General features: G+C 39.1%; 1 protein-coding gene across 4 annotated transcripts in view; it reads left to right on the plus strand.

Moving 5' to 3' along the window:
* Positions 1-4,913, plus strand: part of PPP3CA (protein phosphatase 3 catalytic subunit alpha) — a 295,722-nt gene extending 290,809 nt beyond the window's left edge. For all 4 annotated transcript variants that reach the window (XM_067736859.1, XM_067736861.1, XM_067736860.1 and 1 more), the window contains one exon: positions 3,171-4,913. In XM_067736859.1, coding sequence (XP_067592960.1) covers positions 3,171-3,367 — 197 coding nt within the window. In that variant the 3' untranslated portion in view covers positions 3,368-4,913. The remainder of the gene's footprint in view (positions 1-3,170) is intronic.
* Positions 4,914-12,989: the final 8,076 nt, after the last annotated feature.

The following is a 12,989-nucleotide window of genomic DNA, read 5'->3' on the forward strand; positions in this document are numbered from 1 at the left end:
GGCCAGTCCCCTTTCTGTTGTACCTGCAACAGACAAGGGCTCTGCTGGGTGTATTCATTTCTTTCTTTCTTTCTTTCTTTTTCTTTTCTTTTTCTTTCTTTTCTTTTCTTTTCTTTTTTTTTTTCTTTTTTTTTGCTGTAGCTTGTACAGAGTGTGTGGGTGTTGGGCTAACAGTTGTGGCTCAGTATTAACCAACATGTTCTTGCTTTAAAGGGGAAAATGTCCTTTTCCGGTTTGTTTGTTTGTTATTTTTTCCCTTAAAGCTATGTTTGACTTTGTATACAATGATCCTAGTATAATCACGGAAAACAAAAGGATTAGAGATCTTGAATGATGTGGGGTGGGGTTTATGGCAGCCGTTTTGACAAACAATGGATAGAACAATATTCTTTGAGCTGAACCATGTCCCTCCCTCAAATCACTTTCAGTCGGCACTGAAAAGGAGAGAATAAAAATAGCTTTATTAAGTCTAGTCTTCAGAAATTTCTAGAAAAAAAATTCATTGGAATAGTGCTTTGTTGTAGTTCAACATTAATTTTTGTCTCCAAAAAATATTCCAACAAGAGACAGCTGTGTACGAGGTAAACAGTTCTGCTAGTCTTAGAAATTTTAACGTACTGGTATTTGTAGGACGGTTAGCATCAGCAAAATATTCTAAAGAGTTCAAAAATATCTAGTGGCTGTAGAAGTGGCCGGTAACGAGCATAGGGAATATTGAGTCATCACTCAACTGGTTAATAGCCACCGAGTGCCTTCTTGGCACCAGGCACTGTGCCGGGTGCTTCAGGAGAAACGAGACATATTCACCACCGACTGTGTCCCAGCACTGCTCGAGGACAATAGAGTGGACCCTCTCGCAATTCCTTTTGAATCAAGTGCTTTTGAAATGTAGAGTTAGGAGAGGACTACCTATCCAAATAGTTTTTAATCTGATACATACCACGCCCTCTGGAAATTTTAAAAAGAATAATAATTTGAAGTTCCCCTTTAAAACAAAATTTTTCAGTTGTATTTTGTTCTTGCAAGATAACGTTTTATTGTTCCCAAAATTGTGTTTTCTGGTGCTTTGATATGATGTAAAATGTGCCACTTTAGTTTCTTTAATTTGTACGTGATTTGGATACGGTAGGGGAAATGATAGCACTGTAAGAGAAAATACAACTGCTTCCTAAATAGCAGTGAATAAACTGCTATTTATGTGGGAATTCTCTATTCCTCTTGGCAAATTCTAATCTGCAGTGTGCATTCTTGTTGATAGTTTGGCTGTTTTCTGTGGTTTCTGTGACTCTTGTGTTGTGTTAAGTATACTACCAATGTAAATTGCTAATACCCATCGTCTGACCAGCAACTACAGCAGAGCACACATTCTTCCAGACCAGGGTAGACAGAAATGATTAGAAATGGAGCCCCATTCCGGACATAGCCATTGCTCTCGCTAGATTTTGAATTTCTATGCTCTCACCCTATTGGCTTTATTTTAAAACCTTAAACAACCTAAAAGAGAGATTCCACTTTTACCATTTCAATTCGTAAAATCGCTTCATCAATTATGATGACCAACTTTTTATATGTATTAACTATGATGGAATGATATTCACAGCAGTTTAGCAAAACAATAGAGTACTACTTTTGTCCCTCAAAATCATTGAGTTCATTTTCAGGGTGGGTGCTCATCAGACAGCTCTATTATTTTGCGATTTATGACTGAATGAGAGAAGAATTAAGACGCTTTGCTTTGGGCCTTGGTCTTTTCCCATTTCCCCATCTTCTTCCTCTCATAGTTGACTAATCACCATGACGCTAACCTTTAAAATGCAGAGGGGGAACAAACTGTTTCTCATCGTTTAATGAGTTTGGAAGCAAGTGTGTCTATCTTTTAAGAATCTCGTCCATACTAATGAAAGGCACTGTACATTTGTGTGGGAGTGGCTAGCAAAGTTTCAGCTTGAAACTGCTTTCCTTTTTTTCTCAAATAGGGTAGGAAGGATAAAGGTACAATGAAATTGTCCTTCATCAGCCATGGAGATGCGACCCAATTCAGCATTGGTGATTGGCCCGTCAGTGTCTGGCTTGCATTTTCACAGGGAGTAAAGCAAACTGATGTCATTGGTTCCCCATCTGTGTACTTTATTTTCAGCTCACTGGTTGGTGCACCTACTGAAGAAATCATTAAGTTTCTTGCACAAATGCCTTCTCTATCTCTGGAGCACACTAGGGTTACTGAAAAAAAACAAGTATCAATGCTCCCCCTTTGTGAATTCCATGGTTTCACTGAATAAGGCCAAAACCATTCCCATCCATTTTTGCTAAAAGTTGAAAGAAGCATTTTCCCCTTGTTATTCTTGAACCAGCACTTACGTCTACGTTGATCTACTAAGAAAGAGTTTTTCTTTGATTTAGGCAGTAATGGACCAGATGAACATCAGTTTGACCTGTTTGCTGCTGAAGGGCAGACAGAGTTTTTCTACTTAGTGATCTGATCTTGATTTTTATGAGTTTCTTTTACCTTGTCCCCACTCCACGTTTCCAAAGTTGAGTGGAGAAGCAGGAGTTTATAATTTCATTTTTTTTCATGCCACTGTTGAGTTGTTTGCCAAGCAAGTCTTCCTGGGATCCTGAGATGGCATGGAAACGCCCCAAGTTCATGCCTTTTATAGCTTCTTTTAGCTTCTGCTCTAAACTCTTCACTAGATTTTTAGGTCTAGCTGCTTCAGTGATTCTCCTGAATTTGCCATTACTAGCACAATGGAATAGTAAAATCAGGGCCATTTCCATTCTTTCTAGGTTAGGGCATTTGATACAGTAATTGTGCCAACGATGTGGCCAGTCTATGCTGGGCCTAGAGACCTATCCCTGGTAGCAGCCTTTCTCTTTACGTACCACTTCGTGGATCTAAACTTCCATGAAGACAAGAGAAACGTTTACATCTTACTAACTTGGAAGAGGACATTTTGGTTGGCAAGAGACATTGGCTGTTACCAAACATCTCGGTTATCTTCAGGTATGGTAAGGAGTCTGTTGTGCTGTGTTCAGGTCCCGTCACTTTGTTCTCTACTAAAGGATTCCCTCTCTCACTGCGAAATCTCTAACATCACCTGCTACAACAGCTGTGCCCTTTGTTTTCCTCTGACTAACCCAGTTTTTCTTTTTTTTAATGATTTTCTGTTTAGCTATCAAAGGATTTTCACCACAACATAAGATCACTAGCTTCGAGGAGGCCAAGGGCTTAGATCGAATTAACGAGAGGATGCCACCTCGCAGAGATGCCATGCCCTCTGACACCAACCTTAACTCCATCAACAAGACTCTCGCCTCAGAGACTAACGGCACGGACAGCAATGGCAGTAATAGCAGCAATATCCAGTGACCACTTCCTGTTCTTTTTTTTTTTTTTTGGGAGCTGCAGGGCGTGATGGGATTGCTGCATATCAGCAGTTGGATGTTCTTGCCTCTGATGGTAGCTTACTTGCTCTGGGGCCAGGAGTTGGATTCAGTTTACACTATCATTAGAAAAGAGGGAGAGAGATAATAAACTATATTTTGGTGAGGGTTATGATTAAACACCTCTTTTGGGTATGCCTTTTAAAAATGCTTATAGGAAAAACAATTTAAAAAGAAAGCTAATGCTAGTATATACTGCAATGTTAGGGGAATGAACATGTTTTCCTACTGCATCGGGGACTTCTAGATAGGTTAATGAGAGGTCTTTTATTATGTTACTGGACACGAAAACTTTGTCTAATTTCTTACTCTATTGTACGTTTACAGTTGCAGCACTAAAAATGGATGACATCAAACATTTTTAACAAAATGATGTACAAACTAAATAAGGACTATTTATTGATAATGTTTTGCTACTCTTGTCAGACAATGGCTATAAAATGAATTAGGCAGTCTTAAAAAAAAAAAAAAAAAGCAGAAAAAGAAAAAAAAAAAAGAATGTTGCAAATTTGTTAAAATGCCAAAAAGGACAGTTTAATTTTGTACAGATTATGCTTACCTCAGGTTTCTTTAGTGTGCTTGAATGCCCTTGTTTCCATATAACACTTATCTTATTACTTTGGCAATGAATACCTTTTCTTTAAGTTTTAAAAAACTGGAATAATTACATCTATCTCTTTTTTTTTTTTTTTTTGCTGTTTATATTTAGGGGTTTTTGTTGATAAATCAAGTCTTGGTTGTGGCTTGCTGAATTAAATATTTATGAGTGGTGCATTTTTAAGTATAGTAAACAAGACACCATATTAAGTACAGTGATAAAGCATCTATATTCTGTAAAAAAAAAAATCTGCCTATGCATGTTTTTTAAGGAAAAAAATGGCTGTATCGGCCTGTATGGGACTGTAATGCGCTTAGTGGTCTGACATATACTGGAAATGTATGTATACTGGCGTACTTTATATTCTCTAAAATGCTTCATGCCTTTGAAATTTTGTAATCAAAAAAAAAGCTTTGAAAAAATCTAAAGGGGAGAGTATTCTTAAAAGTTTTTAACATAAGCTTGTCAGTGCACATATAGATGGTTAGCATGTTTAGCAAACCTTGTGAAATTTAAATAAGTTCATAGTTACATGTGAAACTCTAAATGCATGGTAACTGTTAATGTCATAACAGTTGAGTTATTTTGTTAGGTTCTGTCATGTGCCACAAAATATGTACTTTTTTCACTTTTTCCCTTTGTATATCAGTTACGGGTTACAACTGGTTCATTCTGAAAACAACAACAACAACAAAAGTCCATTCATATTTTTTAACAATTGTATAAGTGCCCAAGTAATTCACTACAGCCTAAAGCCTTGCCTTTGTAATTTGACTTCTGAAATGTTGGCAATCAAAGCATGCACTTGTAACAATGAAAAAGAAAAAAGCATTTTATATTACTACTCAATAAAATGTGCATGAACTTAAAGAAATCTCCTCCTTTCCCTGAGTCTGCTGGGGGACTTACATGCACAATTACCATGCTGTCTTCTAGGTGCTGGGTCCACCCCAATGCATCACAGATTGACTTGAAGTGGCTGCTCGAAGGGCCTTGGGCTCTCAGGTGTGGTGCCTACTTCCGCTGTAAGAATCTTGGTAGATTTGTGTCTCAAATCACACAGGAGAAATATATTGAAGGAGCAAATGCCATCTTCTGGCTCCCTCAGAGGTGGGAGCCCGTTCAGAAACCAGAGCATTCCTTTTTATTGAAAAAAAAAAAAAAAAAATGTTATCCATTGTTTCAGTTGTACTGGATGCCCTGTCTGCTCAATCGAAAAGAACTAAGCAAGTAAATGCATTTTCATCCCAAGAGAGTTGCATTTGTATCGATATGAAATTTGTATCCCGTCGCTTTAGCTAATATCTGATCACCTGAAGATTTAAGATACACCAAATTTTAGTTTGTTTCTAACATTGTTCATTTTCAGTGCACTTTGTTTTTATGTAATAAAGTATGCTGTTCTATTAAATAATAAGAATATGGCAAGTAGTGATCTAGTGTACCAAAACAAAGACTTTCTAGATATATTCTCTGACAAAAACGATCCCAAATTTATTTTGATGAACTCAAACATCCCCCCCCACCACCATGGATATGACACCCAAGGAAAATATTTAGATGCAATATTTATCAGAATGATATGAAAGAAATGGTAATTCTGGTACCAAGGTGTTTATTTTCCTTCTTATAACTGCAGAGAAAATATCCTGACCAAAAAAAAAATCCTTTTTTTGGACTCCTTTCTTTTACAAATTGTGCTGAGGCAACTATGGCATAGAAATAAACATTTGACATTAAAATAAGCAGTTGATGTGAGTATTGCTTGGTCTTTCTGCTAAGTAGTTAGGAAAGCAATAGTGTATATGTTTGCATTATAATTCAGTCTATCAGGGAAATCAATGCACAACTGAAGTTATTTCTCTAAAAGCAATAACACTGCCCGATCATCAGTTATTAAATCTATCTCTTTCACTTTTGGAGAAACTGTTGGATTCTTCAGTTGCTTATTCCAGTGACTCTTTGGCTAAACACACACACACACACACACACACACACACACACACACACACACACACACACACACACACACACACACACACACACACACACAGCCTCCTGTCCTCTGCCCTTCTTCATCCACCCCCAAGGTGACTTACATCTCATGGGCTTCAAACTCAGTGCTGACTTTTATCTAGCTTTTCAAGGATTAAGAGCTAGATTTGACTACTGACCCTAGGTCAGCAGTTTTTCTTATCTAAAATATCTTCTACTTATATTCTTTTAAAATATTTTTTGAAGAAAAGAAAGAAAAATCTTCAGACACTAAACTTGTATGAGGAACAAAGTGGCGAGGGGAGGAATATCTTTTGTCATCGACAGTGGCATTTCCTAGGACAGCGTGTCAAAGGGGAAGTGTCTTGTGGTATCGGCCCAGAGAGTGTCATGGCGATGCTGAATCCCCCAGAATGATCTTGTCCCTAAACATTTCTGTCCTTCCCACCCCACCACATCCATGTGAAATAAGAAACTCGAGGACACATCCATCTTTCTGCCTAGAAACCAGGGCCTCGACTTGAAGCCAACACCACAAAAAGGGACCACGGAGCTGACTTAACTGTCTCACACTTGCCCTTGACAACTTCGTATCTCCCACTCACTGGGTCCCTCTTGTCACACTCGGTTGAGAAGCAGGGACCTTGCAGCTTACGCTGCCTGCCTACATTTCTTCAAACCTGGAAGCCCCTTGAGTTGGACAAATCTGAGATCCCCAGACTAAAGATATGTCCTTTTCCCGTGGTAGATGGCCTTCCACTTCATTCACTCCACAAACACTGAGCCTCTGCTACGTTCCTCTCACTGTTCTAAGCTCTTATTTTTTCCACACACACGCAAATGCATGGCAATCTTGACAGCCTATCGATTTTCGTTACGATGTTAAGTGTCAGCATTCCATCAAGTAGTAAGGCAGTGTCTGGCTTAACACTGAGCTGCTTTGTAATGCCATTTTTACGCTGTTTCATGGATATTCCTTTTGTATATATTTTAAGGTAATACTAACCAGAAAAGTCCCTGATAAGGTCCTTTCATGATAAATTTATTTTTTTATAAATGCATACATAGTAATGGGAGGCAAGAAGTAGCCAAACAAATGCTGTACCTATTCCTGGTGATCACGTTTTCAAGAGGCAACACTGGCAAATCTGAATCATGGGAAAATGGGGAACCAGCAGGGGAGAGGGTCTGTTTTAGGAAAGATTAAAGAAACCTAAAAGGTGAACAGAAGGCAACATAATAGCTCTAATGTTGAATTGATTATTCCAAAAGACCTTGCTTAAATCAGAACGATGCCTACTTATCATAACAGAGAAGTTGCTAGCGAATGAAGCCGTTTAACCATAGAGGAAACTGCGGGAGAGTGTGGATGCCTCCCCTTCACTGAAAGGATTAAAACCTAGGCAGAGTCGACTCAGTGCCGCAGGCGTGTTCTGAACGACGCTTCATGGAAGGAGCTATACTAGACATAGTAGAAGGAGCTCTCTTCAAAGGTAACATTGAAGTTACCCTTCAATAGGAAGAGTCTGAATATCCGTTTAATTATTCAGCCTCTTGGGAGCACAGAACTTTGATTTGCAAACTGTTCCCTAGAACCCCGTGTTTTACAGGAATATTGTCATGGGGCTTTTTATCTATTTTGTACATTGTGTTCTATATCAGATGTTCGTTGAGAAGAGTCTCCACTAGGTGAGCAAAGCTGGAAACTGACTATTCGCTCAGAACAAAGTTGACTTAAACTCCAGCCTTAAGGGGTTCTTATCAAGGTATATTTTGAAATCATTTTACATTAAGTTCTGGGGACACGCAGGTTTCTTCCCAATAGCTCCACATGGTCTACAGCAGGGGTCCCTAACCTGCCGGCCCACGGACGGGTACCGGTCTATGGCCCATTAGGAACCAGGCTGCACGGCAGGAGGTGAGCAGCTGGTGAGCCAGCGAAGCTTCATCTGTATTTACGGCTGTAAATACAGCCATTGCTCGCATCACCGCCTGAGCTCCACCTCCTGTCAGCCTTGTGATAAGTTGTATAATTATTTCATTATATATTACATGTAATAATAATAGAAAGAAAGTGCACAATAAATGTAATGTGCTTGAATCATCCCAAAGCCACCCCCCCACCCCAGTCCATGGAAAAATTGTCTTCCACGACTCCGGTCCCTGAAGCCAAAAAGGTTGGGGACCGCTGGTCTATAGGACCGAGTCCGACAACTTCAGAGTGGCACGTGAGACCATTCACAGTCTGACTCTTGCCGATTCACCCCCACTTCCCCCAACCTGACCTTGAGCTTCAACCATGCCAGGCATTTAACAATGCTCAGAAAACACCAGGTTTCCTTAAGCCTCTGGGTCTTTATTCCTGCATCTTCCATGTGGAATGACCTCTCCTTTGCAGATGTCAAATTTGCCTTAACTACTCGGACCAGGCGTTCCCTCCTCTCTAAGTGCATAGTGTCCTGTACTGCCTCTATTTTAGCATTTAATACACTGTATCATTGTTTATTGTCTTTGTCTGGTACTTCAGTAGGAATTGTTGCTTATCTTTGTTTTCTCAGTGTGTACAGTACCTGGCATAACATTCCTTGGAAGAAGGGCAGGGAAGGAAAGAGAACAAAAATGTTTTTCAGCGTGGTCTCCTGATAAGGGTTACCCCAGAGTCCAAGTGGCAAACCCTTATTGAAGGACAGCAGAAACACTTACCCCAGTTCAGTTTTCTCACTCTTTCCCATACGTCTCTCCTGCGGCCTGAAGGTCTGGAATGAAACCTACACTTTAGTAAGCGTCCACCAAAATTCTTATGATCAGACAAGTTTGAGAAACCATGTCTTAGTTTATTTCTATAACAAATTTAAAGCTCAGTCCTATATTTCCAATCCAACACAAATATTTTACCACTCACTGTTGCTGCTACACAGAATTATGCATAATGAATTGGGTTTTTTTTGCTTATAATTGCTTAATGAATATGAATTTAGATGAAAATACGGGAACTATTTAAGTATTTATGTAAACCTCAACAACGACTACCAGACAGGTTATGGGGAGGAGGTGGTGGCCTTTTTGAGTTTATAAGAATTCACCAGAAAAAGGAGACTAGGGTGGTAAATCTGTACTCTCCTCTGTGAAGAATCAATGAAAAAGCCTTCTGTGTCTCAAAGAGAAGGAAATGCTTTCACACTGAAATAATTGCTTCCTCCACATTACCCCTCCCACTATAACCACCTCACCCACGATCACCACCAGCTTGCTATGATTTGTTCAAAAAATACTTTTTGGATGTATAGTCAATGCAGTTTAATCTTCAAGAATCTCATAATGCACCTGAAGTTTTACCATGAGAGAGACATTCCTTTGGCTTCAACAACACTTTCTCCAAAAGTCCTCTATTAAAAGACACACAGTAGAGAAGGAAACCACAAACCACTGTCAGTTGCTAAATCTTAGACAGAATTAACTTATCCCAGTTCTGACAGGGCTGACCAAAGGCTAATATAGATAGGTGTTTTTTATAGAAAGGGGAAGGCCAGGACTGGAGCCTGGGATGGCACTTGGGACAAGCAGGCAGGAGCTCTGGCTCTCAGAGAAAAGGACTCCTATATGATCAACTAGCCCGTTTATTGTGTAGCTCTTTGTGCTGGACATGGGTCAGCAGAGAGGAGCACACTGTGAAATTCAAGACAATCTCTCCTTTCACAAGATGCTGGAGCCATGAAAATAAATCAGTATTTTGTGCCACACATGCTCACTTCTCTGCACTGTACTCTATATGAGTGCCAGTGTGGAGTTAGACCTGAGTTGGAATTTTTATAGCTCTGCTACTTACCGGTTATCTGTGTGACCTTGAGAAGCTTCTCATTTTTAAACCTCATTTTCCTTTGGTAAAATGAAGGCAATAAGAGTAATTAATTCATAAACTTTTCCTGGGGATTAAAAAGCATAATGCAGATAAAGTACTTGTCACGGTGCCTGGCACAAAATAAGCACTCAATAAACCTGTGTTTTGGGGCGTGATGTTCAGTCGCGTACTGAGTCGTGTGGGTCCTTACAATAAATATTCTGTAGATGAAGATCCTGTGTGTGCGTGTGTGTGTGAGTGTGATGGGAGTTGGGGAGGTCTGTGTAGTCAGAAAGTCCTCCTAGAAGAAATGGCATTTGGTTGACACCTTACTACGAGGCAGGGTTGGCAGGGGAGAGATGTTGGGGAGGGGATTGAAAGGCACTCAGCCTGGTAGAAAAAGTAAGAGCAAAGGAGACGCTCCACCAGAAAAACAGTGATATGTCACCCACTATGGTTAAAGCGTAAGAGTGGTGGCTCCCAAAAGGAGAATGACAGGTGAAAGGGGACCCAAATCAGTTATTTGTATCAGGAGATCTTTCAGCTGCAAGAAACCAAATACCTGATTAACTGTGCTCGAACCATAAGGGCATTTACAGTTACTGACATGGACGAGGCTGTATGGTCCCAGGATTAGTTTGGGGGCTCAGCATCATCGTCAAGGGCCTAGGCTCTGTCTATGCTTCTTCTCACACACTTCTACTGTTGGTTTCTCTCTTCATGGTTGCAAAAGACTATCACAGCTCCTGGGGTCACTTCCTTATACCACTAAAATAAAATATAAATAAAGCAAAGCTTCAATTACTTCTTAATTTATTTCTTACTGTGGTCATGTAAACACTACTTTGGCAGGGTCACAGTAAATCTAGAAAAAGCAAAACAAAAGCAGAATATGTAGGAGGGTTTTTTGGGCTAAGGTGGATCTTTCCATGGAGAAGTCTGATAAGGATTGGACAAAGTTCGACACAATAGTTTAAGACTGGTGGAAATGGGAAGGGAAGGTTACTAACTGAATTTTGAAGAGTTAGCAATAAATATTTGTGTTAAAATAATATACTTTTTGTCTCAAGTTACTTTTTTCAATGGTTGTATTTATTTTTTAATTTATTTTACTGAAGTATAGATGATTTACAATGTTGTGTTAATTTCTGCTGTACAGCAAAGTGATTCAGTTATACATGTATATACATTCTTTTTCATATTCTTTTCCATTATGGTTTATCACAGGATATGGCATATAGTTTCCTGTGCTATACAGTAGGACCTTGTTGTTTACCCATTCTATATATAATAGTTTGCATCCAAGATTACAAACTTACAAGCTTTTGAACAGAATAGTCCAGAAATAGACACACACAAATGGTCAATTGAGAAATGTGCAAAGACAGTTCAATGGAGAAAGGATAACTTTTTCAGCAAGTGATACTGGAAAGACTGGAGATTTGTTGACCAAAAACAAACAAACAAACACAACAACAAAAAAAACCCAGTGAATTCAACCTCACACCTTACACAAAATTTAACTCAAAATGGATCATAGGCTCGAATTTTAAAGCACAAGGTATAAAATCTTTAGATGAAAGCATAGGAGAATATTTCTGTGACCTTGGGTTAGGCAAAGATTTCACATGTATGACATCAAAAGCATAAGTTAAATAAGAAAAAAATTGATAAACTGAACTTCATCATACTTAAAATGTTTTTGCTTTGTAAATGGCATCTTTAAGAAAATGGTCTGGGAGAAAATGTGTTCAAAATCACATCTCTATCGAGTGACATATATAGAATATAAACAAATTTCTCCAAGTAAAGCAACGAACAAACAAACCAATTAAAAACTGAGCAAAAGATTTGAACTAACACACCAGACAAGGTATACTGGTGGCAAATAAACACATGAAAAAATGCTCACTACTGTTAGTCACCAGGGAAATATAAAATTGCAATGAGAAAGCACCATCTATGCAAATGGCAAAACAGACACACAGAGCAAAGTTTTTTAAATGACGATATCAAGTGCTTGTGAGGATGCAGAGCAATTGGAACGCTCATACATTTCTGGTAAAAGCCAGAATGATACAGCCACTCTGGAAAACAGTTTTTCATAAAGTTAAACAGTTTCAGATAAAGTTACCATATGACCCGACAATCCCATTCCTAGGTGTTTACCTTAGAGAAATTAACATTTATGTTCACACAAAAATCTGTACACAAATGTTATGTTCATGCATAACTACCCCAAACAGAAACAACATAAATGTCCTTCAACAGATAATGGATAAACAAACTGTGATACATCCAATTCAATGGACTACTACTTAACAATAAAAGGAAACTATTTGTTATGGGTTGAATTGTGCCCCCCAAAAAGATATATTGAAGTTCCACCCTCAATATCTAAGAATGTGGCCCTATTTGGAAATAGAATTGTTGCAGATGTAATTAATTAGATGAGGTAAAACTGAAGCAGGATGGACCTCTAATCCAATATGATTGGTGCCCATATAAGGGGACAGCCATGTAAAGACAGAGAAACACAAAGAGAATGAACGCTACGTGACGACCAAGGCAGAGATTGCAGTAACAAACATGCAAGCCAAGGAACACTAAAGATTGTCAGCAAGCTACCAGAAACAAGGGAGAAACAGGGAATGATTCCCCTACAAGTTTCAGAGGGAACCTAGCCCTGCTGGAACCTTGATTTCAGACTTCTAGCCTGGAGAACTGGAAGACCATAGATTTCTATTGTTTTAAGCCACACAGTTTGCGGTACTTCGTTACTGCAGCCCTAGGAAACGAATACACTACTGATACACACAACATAATGAATTAAAATGCATTTTGCTAAATGGAGGAAGCATCAAGAATTGTGAAGGGTCTGAGGTCTTACTTGGCTTCCAAGCTAACCATTTATCCTGCCACAGTTTCATAGATGGGGACAGAAAACAGGAAACTCCTGGGTCAGAGACAAAGGACTTTATTTCTCACAGCACAGCAGCCAGCATGAACTTCATGCTGGAATCAGTTCCCCTAGCCCCTAACCCATGGGCAAAATGCAAGGCAAATGCAGGCTTAAAAAAAAAAACACCCAGCTGATGTTTGTCACAGCTGAGGAAT

This window comes from Pseudorca crassidens, chromosome 4 (assembly GCF_039906515.1).
Source record: "Pseudorca crassidens isolate mPseCra1 chromosome 4, mPseCra1.hap1, whole genome shotgun sequence".
In the NCBI taxonomy this organism is placed as follows: domain Eukaryota; kingdom Metazoa; phylum Chordata; class Mammalia; order Artiodactyla; family Delphinidae; genus Pseudorca; species Pseudorca crassidens.